The sequence below is a fragment of the Triticum aestivum genome, chromosome 5A (assembly GCF_018294505.1).
Source record: "Triticum aestivum cultivar Chinese Spring chromosome 5A, IWGSC CS RefSeq v2.1, whole genome shotgun sequence".
Taxonomy (NCBI): Eukaryota; Viridiplantae; Streptophyta; class Magnoliopsida; order Poales; family Poaceae; genus Triticum; species Triticum aestivum.
This window is the reverse complement of record NC_057806.1, coordinates 529,754,893-529,780,134: the sequence shown is the minus strand read 5'-3', so window position 1 is coordinate 529,780,134 and position 25,242 is coordinate 529,754,893. Positions and strand designations below refer to the sequence as shown.

At 45.6% G+C, this 25,242-nt stretch overlaps 2 protein-coding genes and 1 non-coding gene across 5 annotated transcripts; 1 reads left to right on the top strand and 2 right to left on the bottom strand.

Annotated features, from left to right (window-relative positions):
- Positions 1-1,198: 1,198 nt before the first annotated feature.
- LOC123104527 (dolichol-phosphate mannosyltransferase subunit 1) lies at positions 1,199-4,217 on the bottom strand. Of its 2 annotated transcripts, XM_044526397.1 has the most exons (8): positions 3,848-4,215; positions 2,981-3,080; positions 2,841-2,874; positions 2,685-2,761; positions 2,553-2,578; positions 1,713-1,877; positions 1,523-1,637; positions 1,199-1,437 (listed from the first exon to the last, which is right to left on the bottom strand). In XM_044526397.1, the coding sequence occupies exons 1-8, from the start codon at positions 3,961-3,963 to the stop codon at positions 1,333-1,335; spliced, it is 738 nt and encodes a 245-aa protein (XP_044382332.1). In that variant the 5' UTR covers positions 3,964-4,215; the 3' UTR covers positions 1,199-1,332. The 2 variants fall into 2 exon arrangements, with proteins under 2 accessions (XP_044382332.1, XP_044382331.1); XM_044526396.1 differs by having other exon boundaries at positions 1,199-1,637; positions 3,848-4,217.
- On the bottom strand, positions 2,217-2,352 carry LOC123109401 (small nucleolar RNA snoR113). The gene has a single exon (XR_006452632.1). It is a non-coding gene; the product is annotated as a small nucleolar RNA snoR113 (small nucleolar RNA).
- Positions 4,218-6,971: 2,754 nt separating the features above from the next.
- Positions 6,972-20,328, top strand: LOC123104526 (7-deoxyloganetin glucosyltransferase). Of its 2 annotated transcripts, XM_044526394.1 has the most exons (3): positions 6,972-7,659; positions 7,762-8,703; positions 20,173-20,328. In XM_044526394.1, the coding sequence occupies exons 1-3, from the start codon at positions 7,149-7,151 to the stop codon at positions 20,187-20,189; spliced, it is 1,470 nt and encodes a 489-aa protein (XP_044382329.1). In that variant the 5' UTR covers positions 6,972-7,148; the 3' UTR covers positions 20,190-20,328. The 2 variants fall into 2 exon arrangements, with proteins under 2 accessions (XP_044382329.1, XP_044382330.1); XM_044526395.1 differs by lacking the exon at positions 20,173-20,328 and having other exon boundaries at positions 7,762-9,106.
- The last annotated feature ends 4,914 nt before the right edge of the window (positions 20,329-25,242 follow it).

Genomic DNA, 25,242 nt, shown 5'->3' with positions numbered 1-25,242 from the left:
GTGTGGCTGGTTGGTGTTGTGACTCGTGTGACAACGATGTGCAAGAAGAGTGGGGTGGGGTCGTGGCATATCATTCGTCGTCGACTGTTTGTTTTGTCTCGGCATGACGTGGTGGCAACTGGCAACAATGCCATGCAATGACCAGGTCGGGCTATGTTGGTGCAAGGGGCGCTTCTTTCTCCTACAAGGCTTGATACTCCTACAAGGCTTGTTACTGAAGTCGGAGCTGCCTAGTCCTCGACGCGGCTGGTGGATTTCTTGGCATATGCCGGCAGGTTTCTTGTGCAACATTTGTTTTGAGGCTCTTTGGTTGTCCATGGTGAAGTCGGAGTTGCTTGTTGGAGGAGAAGTGATGATGATGACAGAGGCTCTTGGTTGGTTGTCCATGATGAAGTCGGAGTTGCTTATTGAAGAAGTGATCACAATGACATATCATAGACAATCTCAACGGCGTTTCTCTCCTTGGCGGTGTGCGTGGATCTTGTGGGTAGCCAGGTAGACCGGGGTGCCTTGTTTTGTGGGAGTGTTGTAATGGTTTTCGTCCAGACTTCCGCATATTAACCAAGCAATTCTCTTCACCCTTTTTAACAAATCAAGTCCTAGGGGCTGACTTCAATATTCTTTTAACTGTGGGCTTAACTTAGTCATCTGTGGGTCGGCAGCAACTTGTGCATCTCAGAATTTCTAGGCCAGTTTGCTCTCTGGTACTTGTTGTATTGTCATTGTGCAACTTCTTCTAAAGTCTGAAGTGCATCCTAACTTCTTTTGGGTGCTTCACAGAAGTTAGAAAAAGAGAATTTCCAGGTAGTTCCTTTGATGTAATATATGGCTGTTCTCCCCGGAGTATTCTACACTCAAATTAAACATAAGAATTAAGAAATTTTCTTATGTTTCCTTTCCTATTGTTTATGTACTCCCTCCGTTCCTAAATATAAGTCTTTGTAGATATTTCACTATGGACTACATACGGAGCAAAATGAGTGAATCTACACTCTAAAATGCATCTACATACATCCGTATGTGATGCATAGTAAAATATCTACAAAGACTTATATTTAGGAATGGAGGGAGTATTTTACTTGCATGATAACTGCAAAAGGAATGCTCTTCTGTTTATTTTCCTCTTATGTACACAAGTTCTCCCAAGGTAGCAAGCAGTTGAGTAATTACAAGTCATGGAACACAAGATGCCACACGATTCATAAGGATACTCATAGACAAAAACTTGTGTACATAATTCAACTAAGTCTGAGAATGTTAGCAAATTCATGTAACTCAAGCTGTGGTAACATAAGGAAAAAAACACTAACAAGAATCTACCATGCGTCTCCCCTATGTTGTGAGCAACAGATACACAAGGCCTTTCAAATATCCAATAATTTCAGATCCACCGAGCTTTGAGATTCCGAAAACCCTGTCGACGAAAGTTATTGGGACCTAGACATGACAAGCAAAGTTTACAACTATCAAAGCCAAGATATTTTAAATCCAGCCTTACACAAATGAAAATGGAACCGATTACCTCTTCGATGTGATAACCTTTCCTAGTAGCCCTGACAATCATCTCCATTTGGAATACATAGCCCTTGCTGACGCAGCAGGAGATGACATCCTCCAAAACACTTCGCTTATATAGCCTAGGAAACCGGCAAAAGTGTCAAACAATAGAAATTATAAGGGGCTTGTTCTATTCGTATAGAAATGAGACACACCTAAACGATCCAGTCAGATCAGAAGCTCCGGGCTGTAGCAACGTCTGTGCTAGAACATTCGCTCCCCTGCTAGTCACCTTACGCATAAGATTCCAACCATGGACACCACCGTTGCTAACATAACGGGTGCCAGTTACAATGTCAGCACCGGTTTCCTTTTGCTTCCTGGTCATTGATGGAACATGATTAAAAGAAAAGCTATATAGGTTCTTCTAACTCCTAATTACTTTTTTCCCATGGGCTCGGAGAGCTTAGCTACACCAAACCTCGCTGGAGTAGTTTCAGCCATTAAATCAAACAACTATCACACAAGTACATATCTATGACTTGGTTAGCCAAGATTCCATTTCTAGACCTGACAAGAGCAAACTGGTTAACTAAGACATATTTTGCCAAAGAGAACAGACCAATCAAAACAGAACAGATTAAATGTACACAATATTTCAAAGCATACAGTAGGGCAGTGTCAGTGCCCATGTCAGCCTCTGTAAAGACCTGGGGGAAATGGCTCAGAGAAAACCTTTCGCCGAATCATATCACATCATGCTACTACCATCCCGGAACGACGACGAGAAGATCTCGAATATTCGTGTCTCGGAGGCAGCCATAAGACCAGCCTTTCAATTTCTCATCACTGCCACACAATTATAACCGGTATCTATCTAGAAACAAAGCACACGAGAACACACGTCGATAGAGGATCCAAGAAAGAAGGAGGTGCAGCAGCAGAGAATAGGCAGAGCTCCTTCCAGTTTCCTCAGTAAAACAAAATACAAAGCTGTAAATCCAATCTTTCTTTCTGGATAAATTCAAAAGCATCACTGAGTATATGATTCTGACCTGATGAAGCTTGGCAAATATTTTGGCTGTTCAGAATAGAAAAAGGAATCATCAGTAACTAAAAGGAACAGAACTATTTAAATAGTTTAACTATGCCAAATAACAGAGAGAAGAAAATGTGAAGAATCATACATGATGAGATAGATCTGCATCCATTATAACAACGAACTCCCCTGATGCATGCTTTAATCCATGCATATATGCAGTACCTAAATGTTTATAGAAGTTTGTTAACACGAACATCAAGCATAACATTCACCATATGTCGAAATGGGCAGCTAAGCTCACCAAGTCCTAGCTTCCTTGGTCTAGCTCGCAGTAGCTGGTATTAGATAAAAGATATCGAGGTAAGTCATAAATAACCGAAACCCGGACCACATATATATACATATAAACTCATACATCAGCATGTTTGTTAAATTACTTACAACACGATCTTCGCCATATAATTGCTGCAACTGCTTTACAACGTCTTGAGTGCCATCAGGGCTTCCATCATCGACAATAATGATTTCGAACTTGGAATCACTACAGTAGAAAGTTGCAGCAAGTTTAGTAAAACATATGCAACAGCCTTGCCATTTGAAATACACCAAAATTAAGCTGACGAGATAATATGAGTACACAGAAGCAACAAAACAGGTTGTAATGCTGACCGCCCAAAACTAGCCAAGGATGCACTATGATGAAGGTCATCTAGGGTATAAACGGCGCTAAGTGCTACGTAACTGAAACCAGCTGCACACACTGACAGGACCACACATACTTTGGATAACTCTGGAAAACTGCCTAGTCTTGGAGAAATAACATGAACCGGAAACTAGTTTCGAAATATCCATATGACACGGTCGCCTTGCTTGATCTATGTCCTTTGAGAGATCTTGTCACAAGATCAAGCGGACAACAGGGACTGAATTCAGCTGAGCACGGCTGACGGCACCACTAGCACTTGGCAGCTACACATGATGAGATGCGACAGCGATCATATCTCATGGCCTAAATCCAACGTAATAATTAGTTCCAAAGGCGTGTTATACATTTGCACTGTGGAAGTGGAGAATTGGAGAATCCCAGAGCCATTAGCAGTCAATTGTAAACAAAGATTTCGATTGCTGTCAACGACCAAGTTTATCTGCAAACCGGAAAATCTGAGACGGCTCTAAATCTATCTGGAATTCTGGATCACGAACGCCCTCCGCCCTACAGAGATAACGATCTCAACTAGTACCTACCGGGAGAAGTAGAAGAGGATGAGCATGGGCAAGCAAAACAGGTGGGTAAAGGCAGGGGGTTACGGGAGGTGCTTGAAGATGAGGTAGACGATGAGTGCTACGTTGAGGCGCTCGTTGTAGGTGGGAACGATGATGCTGTACTCCGGCCTGCCGCCGCCCGCCTCCGCTCCAGTCTCCATCGAGCAGAGCAGCGCGGCAGATCTCCCTCCCACCCTGGATTCGGGCCGCGGCTGCTGGTTGTCGCCTTCGCAGACAGGGGAGATCTCGGGTCGAGCGGGCGGCGGTGCGGGGCGGAGAAGGCGGGTCGGGATCGCGCGGTGGAGGAAGTGCAGGGAGGAAGGCGGAGGACGACCGGCGGGCGCCTGGCGGGAGAGTGGAGGTCCGGCGGCAGAGGAGCAGTCTTTTTTTTAGGGGTCGGCAGAGGAGCAGTCGAGCGGGCTAGCGAAACAGCAGACCCAAACCTGACCAATTGGGCCGGCACGGCCTGGCACACGCGTAAACATGGCAGGCACGGCACGGCCCGCCTAGTCATGTTTATAAGTGAGCGGGCCCGTGCCCTCAGGTCCATTATGGCCCAAATACTTCGATTTTTTATAGGAAAAACTGAAAAATGCAGAAAAAGGAATAAAAAAGAGGCAAAGTGTCATGTGGTATAAATTTTGAGCTTTACTAGTGACTGCCTCATTAAAACATTCAATCCTTTAAAAGACAAAAAAAGAGTACAAAGCCACGCTCTAGGTTACAAGAGAAAAGAAAATTACAAAAGGATAAGAATACTACAAAAGAAAATGAAAAAATCTCCCTTTTCCTCTTCGTGAATGGCAATGTTTTTCTAGTTCTTTGTTTTTTTTGTAATGTGTTGGGCTCTTCTTCTGGCTAGTTCCCATCTTTCATAGTCATTAGTGTTCTCATTAAAGTCTTCCTCGTCCTCTTCATTGAAGCTCACATTGTCATTGTTGGAGTGTTCCGCTAACTCCCTACCACCCGCAAGCACAAGTGTTGATGCTCCTATTGAAGAGTTTGGGGCACATGAGGAAGAACCAAATATATTACTCTACACTCCTTTCTTTTTTCCTACAGTTGGTGCTGATGGAGGTCGTTGCATGCGAACTCTCACATACTTTGGTTTGTATTTATCACAAGTTCCAGAGATCTTATCACGAACATCAATGAAATAAGCAGAATATTCTACATTTTGGACACAACTAGTGTAGTGAGTGCATTAGCAAACCCATCAAGTTTAGCCCTAGGATCCATTTATCTCTCTACAAGTCCATTGGTGCTCACTTGCAGACCAGGCATACAATAACAAACTTTCATTATTCCCTTCTTCTCATAACTCGTCTCCTCTATGATATCATCATTAGATGAAGGTGACCAACTGAACTTGTCAATGTGATCAAACCAAATACTCTATCCGAAATAATATTTCTAACTTCGAGCATGGCCCATGTAAAATCCCCCATGAAATATCTAAACCGAGAAATATGGGCTTCCTAATCTGCACAGTAAACATGGACTCCACCAGTACAACATCCGTACATACATGCTCTCATCTACTGAAGAAAAAAGGCCCAAAAATTAAACCATACAGAAACCACCAGTCTAAACCCTAGGGTAGAACCTGTTTTTGCCATGTTATAGTTGGAACTAGGAAAAATACACCAATGCTACACCAAATATCAACAAACTAACATGATTTGGAGATTAAAACCTCAAAATTTTATCCCCTCCCCAAAACCCCGATCCAAACAATAGCATCGAGCGCCGATTTCGCCCCGTACATGCTCAAACTACAAAAGTGGCAGAAATGCAACATGAAATATCTAAGATAGAACATGATTTGGAGCATAACAGGAAGGATTATTGAGCACTTACCATATTGGGGCGGTGGTGCATGCTCCGTGCGACGAACATGAGTCATCGCAAACCAAATCTGTCGTGAACATGCCTTCTCTCGCGAATAACCTCTCCCCAAGCCTTCTTCCAGGCGGGAAATCATGTCACCGATCACCACGGCCTATGGCGGTTGATCAGCTTCTCTACCGCCTCCTGACTCATCCTCTCCTCATCCCGAGTGCACTGATTAGGCACAAATGAGAGACAGATAGAGCTGGAGAAATTCGTGCAAAATGTAAGGGCGGGCCGACATCACATTTTCAAAAACACCCCCGCTTTTGCCATGTTGTCGGTCAGTCGGTCAGACCATACACCACATCAACGGAATACATAGGCAAAGTGTACTGATGACCATCTCTGTTCACTAGTGTAACGTTCATGACTGTACTCCGGGTATTCCTGAGTAGTGACCGAACTGAATTTTGAGGATGAGCCCAGTGACTGCAGGTGAATTCACCGATGTGTATGCCATGACCTATTTGGGGGTAACGACAACTTTGTTCGTGACGGTAGGATGGAATCCTCCAAACAAGGAAGTTTTACACTTCCCAACTCCAAACGACTTTTTCTATAAACTGATTATTCGTATAAAAAATAAGTAAAACTGATTTCGCAAAGAAAAAAAAATGGCTAAAAATTTGTGTGCTCTAAATCCATTAAAAAAAACCAAAAAGGAGGATAACCCCCGGTCTCCCTAGCCGACAACAAGACCCTCTCTCTGTTTTTCATAGATTCCGAGATCAACGCCGCGCTTAAGGCTATGAAGCTTCGAGCCCCGGGTGCAATGGGAGAAAAAAAAAGAAAGAAACAGAGTGGCATCAGTGCAAGAAAGGACATAAAGTGGAGACCGACATAATCCGACACTCAATCTGCTCCTGGGATGCATGGGCCCTGCATCTGCATGCCATTCTGATCTGCCAATAGGATCACCAGTGCATCTCATCATTCGTGTCACATCTCTACGAATTCACAGCCGCACAGAGTACAAGATAGCAACGCATCAGGCTGGTCACAATGGGCAAGAACATAAGCTAGTAACTTACACACTTCCCTAGACTATGTTACTACCTCCATAGTGGATAGGACATCTATGTAGTGTCATGCAACGATGTATTTATTAGGTTATAGACTCGTTGTTTCTTGAAATGTGTGATGTTCCGGTAACTTAGCTAGTTACCACAAGCACATCTCTCTTCATTAAATGCGTGCCACATAAGCAAAGTTGTATTGGAGTGTGTGATGTTACTCCTAAGTTCCTCCCCACCGTGACCAGCCTCACGCGCGCGCGCAAATTAAAAAAAAAAGCAGGGGACATGGAAATTCCCAAGTCAAACGGGGTAGGCGCCGCTGCATATTGTATCATCAGCTATCTCCTGGTTTCCGGTCTTCGCCCGCTGGGTTTCTTATTCGATCTGGTGACAATCAAGAAAGCTCCATCCACGAACCACTCGCCCCACTGCTAGACATGGATCCCGCCGCCGGCGAGAAGCCGCACGCCGTGTGCCTGCCGTTCCCGGCGCAGGGGCACATCACGCCGATGATGAAGCTGGCCAAGGTCCTCCACTGCAGGGGCTTCCACGTCACCTTCGTCAGCACCGAGTACAACCACCGCCGCCTCGTCCGCTCCCGCGGCCCGAGCGCCGCCGCGGGCCTCCCCGGCTTCGTCTTCGCCACCATCCCCGACGGCCTGCCCTCGTCGGACGCCGACGCCACGCAGGACCCGGCGTCGCTCTCCTACTCCACCATGACCACCTGCCTCCCCCACTTCAAGAACCTGCTCGCTGGCCTCAACGGCAGCGCGTCCGGGGTGCCGCCGGTCACGTGCGTCGTGGCGGACGGCCTCATGAGCTTCGCCGTGGACGCCGCGAGGGAGCTCGGCGTGCCGTGCGCGCTCTTTTGGACGGCCAGCGCCTGCGGCTACATGGGCTACCGCAACTTCCGCCCTCTCATCGACCGAGGCATCATTCCCCTCAAAGGCTAGCTATGAGTTCCTCATCTTCTTCCTTCAAAATTTTGACTTTGCCTAAATCTTCTTCAGTATCTCAACAACGAATTGATTTTGCGTGGAGACCGTACAGACGAAGAGCAGCTGACCAACGGGTTCATGGACATGGCGGTAGACTGGGCGCCCGGGCTGAGCAAGCACATGCGGCTCAAGGACTTCCCGACCTTCCTCCGCACGACGGACCGCGACGACACCCTGCTGACCTTCCAGCTACACCAAGTGGAGCGCGCCGAGGCGGCCGACGCCGTCATCATCAACACCATGGACGAGCTCGAGCAGCCGGCGCTGGACGCCATGCGCGCCATCATACCGGCCATCTACACCATCGGCCCGCTCAACTCCCTCGCCGACCAAATCGTCCCCCGCGGGGACCCGCTGCGCACGGTGAGCTCCAGCCTCTGGAAAGAGGACGACGTCTGCCTGCAGTGGCTCGACGGCAAGAGGGCCCGCTCCGTGGTGTACGTGAACTTCGGGAGCGTGACCGTGATGAGCAGCCACGAGCTGGCGGAGTTCGCGTGGGGGCTGGCCAACAGCGGCCAGGAGTTCCTCTGGATCGTCAGGCCGGACGTCGTGAAGAGCAGCGAGGCCGCCGGCGCCGCGCTGCCCCCCGGGTTCCTGGAGGCGACCAGGGACAGGGGCCTCGTGGCAAGCTGGTGCGACCAGGAGGCGGTGCTGCGGCACGACGCCGTGTGCGCGTTCCTGACGCACAGCGGGTGGAACTCGACGGTGGAGGCCCTCTGCGGCGGCGTGCCGATGCTGTGCTGGCCCTTCTTCGCGGATCAGCAGACCAACTGCCGGTACAAATGCGCCGAGTGGGGGGTGGCGATGGAGATCGGCGACAACGTGCGGCGGGAGGTGGTCCAGCGGAGGATCGAGGAGGCGGTGGGCGGGGAGAAGGGCGGGGAGATGAGGAAGAGAGCGACCGAGTGGAGGGAGGCGGCTGTCCGGTCCACGGCGAGATCGTTGACCTATCTTGATTCGCTCATCCATGGTGTGTTGCTATCTGGCAAGAATGGTTAGCTTCTCTTTTCTTTCCATGATCGGGACACCAAAATTTTAGAATTTTTTATTTTTCCTAGTATCTATTTTTAATTTCACTATTCATATAAGGTGCACGGCACTCCTATGCATTTTCGGGTTTGCACGCTCCTAACAAATTGGATGGATGGATGTATCGAAATGGGATTCGCTAAGGCTTTGTTCGGTTACACCCTGCCCTAAGAGGATTGGAGAGAATTTGGGGGGATTTGACCTGTAGAGGATTTAATCTACCTTAATCCCTGTCAAAATCCCTCCACAACCCTGTCAACCGAACATGGCCTAATGGTTTCCGTAGCTGTTGTAGTGAACCACATCTTCTTAACGAAAACCGGGCCGTGTGGTCCCTCTATTCAAAAGATAGATAAAGATCAGTTTTACAAGAGGTGATAATGGGATTGTTTGGAACGTCAATGTGTACTAGTATTAGCTATTGGTTTACTTGATACAAGGGCTCGAAGAAGAATGAAAGATCAGAGAAGAATGAAAGAACTGGTGAATGCCAACCAATCTGCATTCATTTAGGGCAGAAATTTACATGATAACTTTTTGCTGGTGAGACATGTGGCTAGAAGGATTCATGCGCGGAGAACCCCTGGAGTGTTTCTGAAGATTGATATTTCAAGGACTTTTGACTCACTACCGTGGCTTTTCCTCTTTGAGTTATTGCGAGCCAAAGGTTTTGGACAAAATTTCACTCGATGGGTGGAAATTTTGCTACAAACTGCGAGCACGAAGGTGATTATTAATGGCTGTACAAGGATAAATTTCTCACATGCCAACGGCTTAGGAGATCCCGTCTCCCGGCCGCTCTTGGTCATAGCGATGGATGTGCTCACGACACTAATCACCAAGGCTACATTTGAGGGTCCTCTTTCCTCTTACCCCGGGAATAACAACAACACAGAGGCAATCCATTTACGCCGATGATGTAGCTCTTTTTGTACGCCCCCTCCGCTATCGATCTCTCATGCGTCAGATGTGTGCTCATTGTCTTTGGAGAGGCCACGGGATTGAGAGTCAACTACACAAAGACATCTGCTATACTCATAAGGGGAGATCAAGATGACAGAGATGGAGTTGGACAGTACCTACAATGTCAATTTGGAGCCTTCCCTTGCTTAAGAACTTCGTACCATCCTGGCGGGGCGGCCTTATATAGAGACTGGGAAGATTGATACTGGTAAAGAGCGTTATTGCAGCAAGACCGTCGCATCACTTGCTAGTGTTAGATGCACCACAGTGGGTTTTTGAGGAGATAGATGCTTGGATGAGGTCCTTCTTTTGGGCCGGAAAAGAGCCCACAAATGGAGGGCAATGCTTGGTTGCATGGAACACAATATGTAGGCCAACTCAGTTTGAAGATCTGGGTGTGAAGAACTTGAAACTGCAAGCTCTCTCCCTTCGAGTATGGTGGGAATGGCTGAGAAGGATGGACAAAGATCAACCATGGTAGGGGCTGACATTTATGATTGATGGCAAGGCTAGAGCAGTCTTTGCTAGCACGGTGGTCGTCACTATGGTTGTAGAAGATAGAGTGCTCTTCTGCACCAATCGGTGGCTTCAGGGCTTTGCTATTGGTGATATCGCACCAACGCTTGTGGTTGAAGTGGACACGCACATAAAAAATTGTAGGACTGTGCAACAAGCGCTGCTGGATGATGCATGGTTGCATGATATCAGGGAGACATATCCTTCACAGCTCAAATACAACTCATGCGCCCGCAGCATGTCATTGCCAATGTGCCTAGAAACACAAGGGAGGTGGACAGTTTCAGCTGGCATGTGAGGATTTTGGTTCGTACACAGCTAAATCGATGTACAACCACTTGTGGCAAGGCATGGCACGCTCGAGCACTACTACGTGCATCTAGAGGAGTTGGGCAACTCCAAAATGCAAGATCTTCGCATGGCTAGCTTCACAATACCAATTATGGACATCAGATCGCCGGGTTCGCCATGGGCTGCAAGACAAACCCTCAACATGTTACACATGCCTACATGCAGGGGCGGAGCTCTGTTGGGGCCAAACTGGACCATGGCCCGCCCAGGTTTTTTGCACTTTTTATTTTACCTATGCATCGGAGCACAACCAATCTGCAACCCACTAAGTACATGGTCGATCTAAAGCACTTCGCGTCTCGCTCGCAGTCGCCAACTTGCCACGCGAGAGCATGTAGCTGGCACGAGCATGTAGCAGCTCTGGAGCTTCTCCTGGCCGCAGCCAGCAGGGGCACTCAACACTTGTACCTAGGCCTAGCATCGGCCGACAACGTAGATCTAGCGTCGCACATCCAGGGGCCAGTTGGGCAGGTAGACAGCTCCACCCCGCTCTCGCCCTCCGACTTGCTGTACGGGCACCCAGATTGCGGGTCAGCAAGAGATCACAAGTAATCAACGAGTTCAGCGATGGAGTTAGATACAAATTTCTCATATGCATATCTGTCCACCGTAAAGTCATGGTTAGATATCAAGGTTGGTCCATTCGATTGGGGAAACGAACTGGACGAAAATAGTAATAGACTGCACAACTAATTTTCCTACAATTGCTTCATTAGATAGCCCGCCTTTTGCACTCAATTATTCTTTACGTTTTATAGATGAAAATATATATTTGGTAGCCATAATCAATGGGCAGCAAAGCTACTGACACTCACGGAAGAATTGACTTGGTTTTCGAAAGAAAAGGAGAACATTCTAAAAATTATATTAATAAATACATATTTGATCGCTCCATCTTATAACCTTGTATCATATACTATTGCATGTGCTTCGTTCAAAAAATATTGTGATCTGCCTTTGTCTCGCCAGCCCGCACAACTTTTTCCTTTGAAGCTCCTGAAGGAAATATGCCCTAGAGGCAATAATAAAATTGTTGTTTATATTTCCTTATATCATGATAAATGTTTATTATTCATGCTAGAATTGTATTAACCGGAAACTTAGTACATGTGTGAATACATAGACAAACAGAGTGTCACTAGTTTGCCTCTACTTGACTAGCTCATTGAATCAATGATGGTTATGTTTCCTAACCATAGACATGAGTTGTCATTTGATTAACGGGATCACAGATGTGGTTGACTTGACCCATCCGTTAGCTTAGCTCGATGATCGTTTAGTTTGTTGCTATTGCTTTCTCCATAACTTATACATGTTCCTATGACTATGAGATCATACAACTCCTGAATACCGGAGGAACACTTTGTGTGCTACCAAACGTCACAACGTAACTAGGTGATTATAAAGGTGCTCTACAGGTGTCTCCGATGGTGTTTGTTGAGTTGGCATAGATCGAGATTAGGATTTGTAACTCTGATTGTCGGAGAGGTATCTCTGGGCCCTCTCGGTAATGCACATCACTATAAGCCTTGCAAGCAATGCCACTAATGAGTTAGTTGCGGGATGATGTATTACAGAACGAGTAAAGAGACTTGCCGGTAACGATATTGAACTAGGTATTGAGATATCGATGATCGAATCTCGGGCAAGTAACATACCGATGACAAAGGGAACAACGTATGTTGTTATGCGGTTTAACCGATAAAAATTGCTACCTCTTGAGCACTGCGTTGGTTTTCCCTTGAAGAGCAAAGGGTGATGCAGTAAAGTAGCGTAAGTATTTCCCTCAGTTTTTGAGAACCAAGGTATCAATCCAGTAGGAGATCACGCTCGAGTCCCACGCACCTACACAAACAAATAAGAACCTCGCAACCAACGCGATAAAGGGGTTGTCAATCCCTTCACGGTCACTTACGAGAGTGAGATCCGATAGATATGATAAGATAATATTTTTGGTATTTTTATGATAAAGAGAAATAAAGATGCAAAGTAAAATAAACGGTAATAGAAATAACAAAGTGTTGGAAGATTAATATGATGGAAGATAGACCCGGGGGCCATAGGTTTCACTAGTGGCTTCTCTCAAGAGCACAAGTATTACGGTGGGTAAACAAATTACTATCGAGCAATTGATAGAATTGAGCATAGTTATGAGAATATCTAGGTATGATCATGTATATAGGCATCACGTCCGTGACAAGCAGACTGAAACGATTCTGCATCTACTACTATTACTCCACACATCGACCGCTATCTAGCATGCATCTAGAGTATTAAGTCCATAAGAACAGAGTAATGCCTTAAGCAAGATGACATGATGTAGAGGGATAAATTCATGCAATATGATATAAACCCCATCTTTTTATCCTCGATGGCAACAATACAATACATGCCTTGCTGCCTCTGCTGTCACTGGGAAAGGACACCGCAAGATTGAGCCCAAAGCTAAGCACTTCTTCCATTGCAAGAAAGATCAATCTAGTAGGCCAAACCAAACTGATAATTCGAAGAGACTTGCAAAGATAAACCAATCATACATAAAAGAATTCAGAGGAGATTCAAATATTGTTCATAGATAAACTTGATCATAAACCCACAATTCATCGGATCTTGACAAACACACCGCAAAAGAAGATTACATCGAATAGATCTCCAAGAAGATCGAGGATAACTTTGTATTGAGATCCAAAGAGAGAGAAGAAGCCATCTAGCTAATAACTATGGACCCTAGGTCTGAAGTAAACTACTCACACATCACCGGAGAGGCCATGGAGTTGATGTAGAGGCCCTCCGTGATCGATGCCCCCACCGGCGGAGCTCCGGAAAAGGCCCCAAGATGGGATCTCTCGGGTACAGAAGGTTGCGGCGGTGGAATTAGGTTTTGGTGGTGCTCTTGGATGTTTGGGGGGGGGGTACGTGGACTTATATAGGAGGAAGAAGTAGGTCGGTGGAGCAACGAGGGGCCCATGAGGGTGGAGGGCGCGCCCCCCTGCCTTGTGCCCTCCTCGATCGTTTCTTGACGCCCACTCCAAGTTTCCTAGATCATGTTTGTTGAGAAAATCATGTCCCGAAGGTATCATTCCGTTTGGGCTCTGTTTGATATTCCTTTTCGGCAAAACTCTAAAATAGGCAAAAAACAACAATTTGGGCTGGGCCTCCGGTTAGTAAGTTAGTCCCAAAAATGATATAAAAGTGTAAAATAAAGCCCATTAACATCCAAAATAGATAATATAATAGCATGGAGCAATCAAGAATTATAGATACATTGGAGACGTATCAAGCATCCCCAAGCTTAATTCCTGCTCGTCCTCGAGTAGGTAAGTGATAAAAAAGAATTTTTGATGTGGAATGCTTTCTAACATATTTGTCAATGTATTTTTTCTTTATTGTGGCATGAATGTTCAGATCCGAAAGATTCAAGATAAAAATTTAAGATTGACATAAAAATAGTAATACTTCAAGCATACTAACTAAGCAATTATGTCTTCTCAAAATAACATGGCCAAAGAAAGTTATCCCTACAAAATCATATAGTCTGGCTATGCTCCATCTTCACCACACAAACTATTTAAATCATGCACAACTCGGATGACAAGCCAAGCAATTGTTTCATACTTTTGATGTTCTCAAACTTTTTCAATCTTCACGCAATACATGAGCGTGAGCCATGGATATAGCACTACATGTGGAATAGAATGGTGGTTGTGGAGAGGACAAAAAGGATAAGATAGTCTCACATCAACTAGGCGTATCAACGGAATATGGAGATGCCTATCAATAGATATCAATGTGAGTGAGTAGGGATTGCCATGCAACGGATGCACTAGAGCTATAAGTATATGAAAACTCAACAAAATAAACTAAGTGGGTGTGCATCCAACTTGCTTGCTCACGAAGACCTAGGGCATTTTGAGGAAGCCCATCATTGGAATATACAAGCCAAGTTCTATAGTGAAAAATTCCCACTAGTATATGAAAGTGATATCATAGGAGACTCTCTATCATGAGGATCATGGTGCTACTTTGAAGCGCAAGTGTGGAAAAAGGATAGTAGCATTGTCCCTTCTCTCTTTTTCTCTCATTTCATTTTTTTATTTGGGCCTTCTTTTTTTTTTCTTTTTTTGTCCGGAGTCTCATCCTGACTTGTGGGGGAATCATAGTCTCCATCATCCTTTCTTCACTTGGGACAATGCTCTAATAATGATGATCATCACACTTTAATTTACTTACAACTCAAGAATTACAACTCGATACTTAGAACAAAATATGACTCTATGTGAATGCCTCCGGCGGTGTACCGGGATGTGCAATGATGCATGAGTGGCATGTATGAAAAACTATGAACGGTGGTTTTGCCACAAATACGATGTCAACTACATGATCACGCAAGCAATATGACAATGATGAAGCGTGTCATAATAATGGAACGGTGGAAAGTTGCATGGCAATATATCTCAGGATGGCTATGGAAATGCCATAATAGGTAGGTATGGTGGCTGTTTTGAGGAAGGTATATGGTGGGTTTAAGGTACCGGCGAAAGTTGCGCGATACTAGAGAGGTTAGCAATGGTGGAAGGGTGAGAGTGCGTATAATCCATGGACTCAACATTAGTCATAAAGAACTCACATACTTATTGCAAAAATCTATTAGTTATCGAAGCAAATTACTACGCGCATGCTTCTAGGGGGATATATTGGTAGGAAAAGACCATCGCTCGTCCCCGACCGCCACTCATAAGGAGGACAATCAATAAATACATCATGCTCCGACTTCTTACCATAACGGTTCATCATACGTGCATGCTACGAGAATCACAAACTTCAACACAAGCATTTCTCAAATTCACAACTACTCAACTAGCATGACTCTAATATCACCATCTCCATATCTCAAAACAATTATCAAGTATCAAACTTCTCATAGTATTCAATGCACTTCTATGAAAGTTTTTATATTATTCCCAAAAGCAAATTTTCATGTTGTTCTAAAGGACTCTCAAAATAATATAAGTGAAGCATGAGAGATCAATTATTTCTATAAAATAAAACCACCACCATGCTCTAAAAGATATAAGTGAAGCGCTAGAGCAAAAACTATATAGCTCAAAAGATATAAGTGAAGCACATAGAGTATTCTAATAAATTTCAAATCATGTGAGTCTCTCTCAAAAGGTGTGTACATCAAGGATGATTGTGGTAAACTAAAAAGCAAAGACTCAAATCATACAAGATGCTCCAAGCAAAACACATATTATGTGGTGAATAAAAATATAGCTCCAAGTAAAGTTACCGATAGACGAAGACGAAAGAGGGGATGCCTTCCGGGGCATCCTCTAGCTTAGGCTTTTTGGTGTCCTTGAGTTTTACCTTGGGGTGCCATGGTCGTACCCAAGCTTAGGCTCTTGACACTCCTTGTTCCATAATCCATCAAATCTTTACCCAAAACTTGAAAACTTCACAACACAAAACTCAAAATAGAAAATCTCGTGAGCTCCGTTAGCAAAAGAAAAGAAAACACCACTTCAAGGTACTGTAATGTGACGCCCCGAGACCGATGTGCCAGGTGTCTTCCAGTTATTCGCTGTTGTTGCCTTGTCATTTGCTTGCGTGTCATGCATCTCATATCATGTCATCATGTGCATTGCATTTGCATACATGTTCGTCTCATGCATCCGAGCATTTTCCCGTTGTCCGTTTTGCAATCCGGCGCTCCTATGTCACCCGGTGTCCCCTTCTACCTCTTTTCGTGTGCGGGTGTTAAACGTTCTCGGATTGGACCGAGACTTGCCATGCGGCCTTGGTTTACTACCGGTAGACCGCCTGTCAAGTTTCGTGCCATTTGGACTTCGTTTGATACTCCAACGGTTAACCGAGGGACCGAAAATGCCTCGTGTGTGTTGCAGCCCAACACCCCTTCAAAGTGGCCCAAAACCCACCTAAACCCCCTCCATCCTCTCGGTCGTTCGATCACGATCGCGTGGCCGAAAATCGCACCTCTTTTGGACTCTCCTAGCTCCCTCTACCTATAAATATGCGCCTCCCTCCAAAATTCTCGCGCAGATGATACCCTAACCTCCTCCTCCGTCGCCGCCGGACATGTCCACTCCGCCGCCGGACGCGTCCACCCCGCCGCCACATCACTCCGGCCAATCCGGAGCCGCCACCTCAGCACCGCCGCCGCCCTCCTCCACTCGCGTGCCGCCATGTGTCGCCGCCACCCTACTCCACCGCGCGGCCCGCCGAGCCCATCGCGGGCCCGCGCGAGCCCGACCGCGCCGCCCCCCGTCTGCGCTTCCCCGCCACCAGGCGTCTCCCGCCTGCGCGCCCCTGGCGTCCGAGCCGCCTCCCTTCCTCCACCGGCATCGCTCCTCGCCGGAGAACGACGACGTCGCCGCCCCGCCATGGTTGGCCACGGGAGCTCGCTGCGACTCCCCGCCGGCTGACCTCCCGCGCTGGAGCGCCGCCACAGCACCTCGTCCTCCCCGCCGATGACCAGATCCGGCCGCTCCAGCCCCAATCCGGCCACCCCGGCCCCGTCTCTGGCCATTCTCCGCCCCTGCGCCGCCGTACCTCCGCCTGCCGTCGCCGAGCTCCAGTCGCTCTCCGTCCCGCTCGTCCCCGCGCGCGGACACGTGCATGGGCCGCAGCCCGCTACTGTTCCTCCAGCAAGCCGCGACCCAGCGCCGGCCTGCCCCGCGTACCTCCTCTTCGCGTGGGCCAAGCCCAGGGTGAGCAAGCCCGCTATCCTTCGCCCAGTGCGCCCCGTAGCTATCCAGCGCTCACCCTTTTTCCTGAAATTCCACCAAGTCCCAGTAATTTTATGCATTTTCATCGCATCATAACTCCATCACCGTTGCTCTGATTTGTGCATGTAGCATATCAAAATGTTCGTCTCGACGAGTACATCATTTCATCTCATTGCATCATTTTCATTTGAGCTCATCTTGATGCCCGAAATGCTGTTGGAAGAGGGCTATGTGATGATAGTTTCAGATCTGTTTCAGCAAATGCACTTTTACCATTTTTGCCATGATTAATGTGTGCATGCTATGTTCCTGAGCTCTACATGTGTTTTGAAGTATGCCATGCCATCTTTATAGGGGTGTATGCCATGTATTTTTGTGATATTTGTGGTGACTAACACAAGCATGTAAAGTAGCTTACTCAATGATGCTGATTTCAGGGACTTCGAATTTCACTAAGTCCTTGCCCTGTCATTATTTTTATGCCATATGTTCATGTTGTTTCCGAGTGATCCGTGCCTCTTTTGAGCATGATCAGTAAGGATGTTTTGTAGATGATGTTGTGCCCTATCCATCCATGTCTTTGTTTGCAATTATGGAGCACCCTAGCTTGACTCAATCGAGCTCTACTTTTGCTATAAAATGTTCCTGGCAGATTGTTAACATGTTTAGCGATTTTGCCGAGCTTGTTGTTATTGATCCATGCATGCTATGTTGTTGTTCTCGCCATGTCTAGCTTCTATGCCATGTCTACTTGCTGGGTGTATGCTTAGATTATCATGCCATGCTTTGTAGTGAGTGCATCGAGCTCGTAAACATGCCTACTTGATGTCTGTTTTGCATGCTCCAGTTTTTCACTTAGTCTGAATCTATTTATGTTTTTGCTATGTTCACATGCTTGCAATTGTATTTTATGATCCCTTTTGGCTCAAGGTCAGTAAGGGACTTTTGTTATATGCTTTGATTAGCTTCATGCCATGCCTTGCTTTGCCATGTTATGTTCCTGTAGCATGTAGGTATCATGCTCTAAACATTGCTTCCTGATGATAAATTCCTGACATGCTGTTAATTTCACCAAGTCTAAAACCTGTTATCTTTTGCACTTTTGCCATGCTTGTTTGAACCTGTTAATGAGTGAATTAGCCGTAGCTCAGTGTTCATCTTTTGTCAAGCATCATGAGTGCATCCCTGCCATGTATTTTGTTGCCATGTTTGAGTGCAGTAGCTTATTTATCTCGATGCATTTAGGAGGCTACTTGCTGTTCATCGCAGACCGGTGCCATATTTGTTTTGCTTGTCATTTCCAAACCGTGCATCCGATTCCGGTGATCTTTATATCGATTTCGACCGAAATCAACTCCCCTTTCCAGTGGCACTCTTGGATTTCCAAGTTGAGGCCAGGTTCAATCATTCCTTTCCAAATCATGCATATGCATCACATACCGCATCCCGCATATCATGCCATGTTCATGTGTTGGTTGTTTACTATGTTGTATGCTTCTTTCTGGTGTTGCTTCTTCGGGTTGGTTCCGATAACGTCGCGTTTGTGAGGACCCGTTCGACTACGTCTGTTTGTCTTCTTCATGGACTCGTTCTTCTTCCTTGCGGGATCTCAGGCAAGATGACCATACCCTCGAAATCACTTCTATCTTTGCTTGCTAGATGCTCGCTCTTTTGCTATGCCTATGCTGCGATACCTACCACTTGCTTATCATGCCTCCCATATTGTTAAGCCAAGCCTCTAACCCACCTTGCCCTAGCAAACCGTTGTTTGGCCATGTTACCGCTTTGCTCAGCCCCTCTTATAGCGTTGTTAGTTGCAGGTGAAGTTTGGAGTTTGTTCCATGTTGGAACATGGACATTTTGTTGGGATATCGCAATATCTCTTATTTATATTAATGCATCTATATACTTGGTAAAGGGTGGAAGGCTCGGCCTTATGCCTGGTGTTTTTTTCCACTCTTGCCGCCCTAGTTTTCGTCATATCGGTGTTATGTTCCCGGATTTTGCGTTCCTTACACGGTTGGGTTATAATGGGAACCCCTTGACAGTTTGCCTTGAATAAAACTCCTCTAGCAATAACCAACATTGGTTTTACCATTCGCCACCTAGCCTCTTTTTCCCTTGGGTTCCGCGGACTCAAGGGTCATCTTTATTAAAACCCCCGGGCCAGTGCTCCTCTGAGTGTTGGTCCAAACTAGAGCCCCTTGCAGCGCCACCTCGGGGAAACTCGAGGGTTGGTTTTAGTTGTACGGATTGCTTATCCGATGTGCCCTGAGAACGAGATATGTGCAGCTCCTATCGGGATTTGTCAGCACATTTGGGTGGTGTTGCTGGACTTGTTTTACCATTGTCAAGGATGTCTTGTAACCGGGATGCCGAGTCTGATCGGATTGTCTTGGGAGAAAGAATATCCTTCGTTGACCGTGAGAGCTTGTGATGGGCTAAGTTGGGACACCCCCGCAGGGATTTGAACTTCCGAAAGCCGTGCCCGTGGTTATGGGCAGATGGGAATTTGTTAATGTCCGGTTGTAGAAAACCTAAAGTTGATCTTAATTAAAATACATCAACCGCGTGTGTAACCGTGATGGTCTCTTTCCGGCGGAGTTCGGGAAGTGAACACGGTGTTGGAGTTATGTTTGACGTAGGTTGTTCTAGGATCACTTCTTGATCGTAGTTTCTCGACCGTGCTTTGCCTTCTCTTCTCGCTCTCTTTTGCATATGTTAGCCACCATATATGCTAGTCGCTTGCTGCAGCTCCACATCATACCTTTTTACCCTACCTATAAGCTTAAATAGTCTTGACCGCAAGGGTGTAAGATTGCCGAGTCCCCGTGACTCACAGATACTTCCAAAACCAGTTTGCAGGTGCCGATGAAACCATGCAGGTGACGCAACCGAGCTCAAGGCGGAGCTCGATGAAGTTAGTGTCCTTTATGTTGTTCCGTTTCCAGTGATCAGTAGTGGAGCCCAGTTGGGATGATCGGGGATCTGTGTAGCATTTGGGGTAGTCTTCTTTTAATTTTGGTTCCGTAGTCGGACCTTGAGTGTATTTGCATGAATGTAATGCTTTATTCATGTATTGTGTGAAGTGGCGATTGTAAGCCAACTATGTATCTCTTTCCCTTATGTATTACATGGGTTGTGTGAAGATTACCTCACTTGCGACATTGCTTTCAATGCGGTTATGCCTCTAAGTCGTGCTTCCACACGTGGGAGATATAACCACATTGAGGGCGTTACATGTAATGAACTCATTCTTTATTTATATTTTTTTGACTAACTACTGCATGGCACAGCCTCATAGTCTTTTATTCCAAATGGAGCAATAGTCCAGTACAAGTTAACTATATACAGAAAGAAACAAAAGAGAGCCAAGGGAGGCAAACTTACCTAAACCTACCTATACAAAGGAGAACTCAAGGTAACCCTTCCAACCAGGCTAGGAGGAGGGGTCTAACATGAGCCTTAACTCTATGAGAAAGCAAAGTTAGGTCATGTACAAATTTACAACGCCAAGCACTAAACGTAGGTCGTTCCCCTCTGAAAGTCCTTCCATTCCGAAGAATCCAAATGTTCCAAGCTGCTGTGAACACCAGCTCAAAGAAAAAGCATTTAGCAAATCTTTGTCTGGCCAAAGAAATGCATTGATGGACATTAGAACCACCAGACCAGTCAATCTGCAAATAAGTCCAGATCCTCATACTGAAGTTATAGGAAAAAAACATGTGTTGACGATCCTCATAAATATGCTGGTGGCACAACACACAAAGATTATCAGCATCCCCAGCCCGCCAGTGCCTCCTCACCAGCAGGTCCTTGGTGTTGAGTCTGTCAAAGAATAGGAGCCAAGCAAAAACCTTGATTTTCAGCGTACATCGACTACTCCATAACCATTTGCAAGGCTGAATGGTGACCATATGAGAGTGCATGATGGTGTAGTAGCTCTTTGATGTGTAAGCTCCCGTGGGTCCTACCCAAGACCAAACATCATTAGCCAACAGGTCCCTATCCAAATTTTTCACCCAGACAGTGAGCGAATCAAGTTCAATAGCAGCCTGCTGGGAAATAGGCAACTGAAAGAAAGAGGCCCTATGGTGACTGTCAATGAAATCTGCCACAGAAATCTTATCATCGAAAGCATAAGAGAACAACCGAGGCAATCTATGTCTCAAAGGCATGGTTCTGTTGGGGAACATAGTAATTTCAAAAAAATTCCTACGCACACGCAAGATCATGGTGATGCATAGCAATGAGAGGGGGAGAGTGTGATCTACGTACCCTTGTAGATCGACAACGGAAGCGTTAACTTGGTTGATGTAGTCGTACGTCTCCACGGCCCGACCGATCAAGCACCGAAACTACGGCACCTCCGAGTTCTAGCACACGTTCAGCTCGATGACGATCCCCGGGCTCCGATCCAGCAAAGCATCGGGAGGAGTTCCGTCAGCACGACGGCGTGGTGACGATCTTGATGTTCTATCGTCACAGGGCTTCGCCTAAGCACCGCTACAATATGACCGAGGTGGAATATGGTGGAGGGGGGCATCGCACACGGCTAAGGAACGATCATGAAGATCAACTTGTGTGTCCATGGGGTGCCCCTTGCCTCAGTATATAAAGGATGGAGGAGGAGGAGGCCGGCCAAGGCTTTGTGCGGCCAGGATGTGGAGTCCTACTAGGACTCCAAGTCCTAGTAGGAGTCCACCAAGAGGGGAGGAAGGGAGAAGGAAGTGGAGGAGAAGGAGAGGTGGCCGGCCCCCTTTTCCCTAGTCCAATTCGGACTAGAGGGGAGGGGGGGCGCAGCAGCCCCTTGGCCCTTTCTCCTCTTCCCACTAAAGCCCATCAAGGCCCATTGCTTCTCCCGTAACTACCCGGCACTCCGAAAAATACCCGAATCACTCGGAACCTTTCCGATGTCCGAATATAGTCGTCCAATATATCGATCTTTACGTCTCGACCATTTTGAGACTCCTCGTCATGTCCCCGATCTCATCCGGGACTCCGAACTCCTTCGGTACATCAAAACTCATAAACTCGTAATATAACTGACATCAAAACCTTAAGCGTGCGGACCCTATGGGTTCGAGAACAATGTAGACATGACCGAGACACATCTCCGGTCAATAACCAATAGCGGTACCTGGATGCCCATATTGGCTCCTACATATTCTACGAAGATCTTTATCGGTCAGACCGCATAACAACATACGTTGTTCCCTTTGTCATCGGTATGTTACTTGCCCGAGATTCGATCGTCGGTATCCCATACCTAGTTCAATCTCGTTACTGGCAAGTCTCTTTACTCGTTCTGTAATACATCATCCCGCAACTAACTCATTAGTCGCAATGCTTGCAAGGCTTAAGTGACGTGCATTACCGAGAGGGCCCAGAGATACCTCTCCGACAATCGGAGTGACAAAATCTAATCTCGAAATACGCCAACCCAACATGTACCTTTGGAGACACCTGTAGTACTCCTTTATAATCACCCAGTTACGTTGTGACGTTTGGTAGCACCCAAAGTGTTCCTCCGGTAAATGGGAGTTGCATAATCTCATAGTTACAGGAACATGTATAAGTCATGAAGAAAGCAATAGCAACATACTTAAACGATCAAGTGCTAAGCTAACGGAATGGGTCAAGTCAATCAGATCATTCAACTAATGATGTGACCCCATTAATCAAATAACAACTCTTTGTCCATGGTTAGGAAACATAACCATCTTTGATTAACGAGCTAGTCAAGTAGAGGCATACTAGTGACACTCTGTTTGTCTATGTATTCACACATGTATTATGTTTCCGGTTAATACAATTCTAGCATGAATAATAAACATTTATCATGATATAAGGAAATAAATAGTAACTTTATTATTGCCTCTAGGGCATATTTCCTTCAGTCTCCCACTTGCACTAGAGTCAATAATCTAGTTCACATCGCCATGTGATTTAACAGCAATAGTTCACATCACCATGTGATTAACACCCATAGTTCACATCGATATGTGATCAACACCCAAAGGGTTTACTAGAGTCAGTAATCTAGTTCACATCGCTATGTGATTAACACCCAAAGAGTACTAAGTTGTGATCATGTTTTGCTTGTGAGATAATTTTAGTCAACGGGTCTGTCACATTCAGATCCGTAAGTATTTTGCAAATATTTATGTCAACAATGCTCTGCACGGAGCTACTCTAGCTAATTGCTCCCACTTTCAATATGTATCCAGATTGAGACTTAGAGTCATCTGGATCAGTGTCAAAACTTGCATCGACGTAACCATTTACGACGAACCTTTTGTCACCTCCGTAATCGAGAAACATATCCTTATTCCAGTAAGGTTAATTTTGACCGCTGTCCATTGAGCTACTCCTAGATCACGATTGTACTCCCATGCCAATCAGTGTAGGGTATACAATAGATCTGGTACACAGCATGGTATACTTTATAGAACCTATGGCTGAGGCATAGGGAATGACTTTCATTCTCTTTCTATCTTCTGCCGTGGTCGGGCTTTGAGTCTTACTCAATTTCACACCTTATGACACAGGCAAGAACTCTTTCTTTGACTGTTCCATTTTGAACTACTTCAAAATCTTGTCAAGGTATGTACTCATTGAAAAAACTTATCAAGCGTCTTGATCTATCTCTATAGATCTTGATGCTCAATATGTAAGCAGCTTCACCGAGGTCTTTCTTTGAAAAACTCCTTTCAAACACTCCTTTATGCTTTGCAGAATAATTCTACATTATTTCCGATCAACAATATGTCATTCACATATACTTATCAGAAATGCTGTAGTGCTCCCACTCACTTTCTTGTAAATACAGGCTTCACCTTAAGTCTGTATAAAACTATCTGCTTTGATCAACTTATCAAAGCGTATATTCCAACTCCGAGATTCTTGCACCAGTCCATAGATGGATCGCTGGAGCTTGCATATTTAGTTAACACCTTTAGGATCGACAAAACCTTCTAGTTGCATCGTATACAACTCTTCTTTAGTAAATCCATTAAGGAATGCAGTTTTGTTTATCCATTTGCCAGATTTCATAAAATGCGGCAATTGCTAACATGATTCGGACAGACTTAAGCATAGATACGAGTGAGAAAATCTCATCGTAGTCAACACCTTGAACTTGTCGAAAACCTTTTGCGACAATTCTAGCTTTGTAGATAGTAACACTACTATCAGCGTCCGTCTTCCTCTTGAAGATCCATTTATTCTCAATTGCTTGCCGATCAGTGGGCAAGTCAACCAAAGTCCATACTTTGTTCTCATACATGGATCATATCTCAGATTTCATGGCCTCAAACCATTTCGCGGAATCTGGGCTCATCATTGCTTCCTCATAGTTCGCAAGTTCGTCATGGTCTAGTAACATGACTTCCAGAACAGGATTACCGTACCACTCTGGTGCGGATCTCACTCTGGTTTACCTACGAGATTTGGTAGTAACTTGATCTAAAGTTACATGATCATCATCATTAGCTTCCTCACTAATTGGTGTAGATTCACAAGAACAGATTTCTGTGATGAACTACTTTCCAATAAGGGAGAAGGTACAGTTACCTCATCAAGTTCTACTTTCCTCCCACTCACTTCTTTCGAGAGAAACTCCTTCTCTAGAAAGTTTCCGAACTTAGCAACAAAAGTCTTGCCTTCGGATCTGTGATAGAAGGTGTATCCAATTAGATATCCTATGAAGACACATTTCTTCGATTTGGGTTTGAGCTTATTAGGATGAAACTTTTCCATATAAGCATCGCAACCCCAAACTTTAAGAAACGACAGCTTAGGTTTCTTGCCAAACCATAGTTCATATGGTGTCGTCTCAACGGATTTAGATGGTGCCCTATTTAACGTGAATGCAGCTGTCTCTAATGCATAACCCCAAAACGATAGTGGTAGATCGGTAAGAGACA

Coding starts and splice junctions, on each gene's coding strand:
- LOC123104527 (XM_044526396.1), bottom strand. CDS start 3,963: ATGGAGACTGGAGCGGAGGCGGGCGGCGGCAGGCCGGAGTACAGCATC. Junction 2,579..2,684: donor ATGCAGATCTATCTCATCAT/GTATGATTCTTC, acceptor TATTCTGAACAG/CCAAAATATTTGCCAAGCTT. Junction 1,638..1,712: donor GATCTGACTGGATCGTTTAG/GTGTGTCTCATT, acceptor CCGGTTTCCTAG/GCTATATAAGCGAAGTGTTT.
- LOC123104526 (XM_044526394.1), top strand. CDS start 7,149: ATGGATCCCGCCGCCGGCGAGAAGCCGCACGCCGTGTGCCTGCCGTTC. Junction 7,660..7,761: donor AGGCATCATTCCCCTCAAAG/GCTAGCTATGAG, acceptor GAGACCGTACAG/ACGAAGAGCAGCTGACCAAC.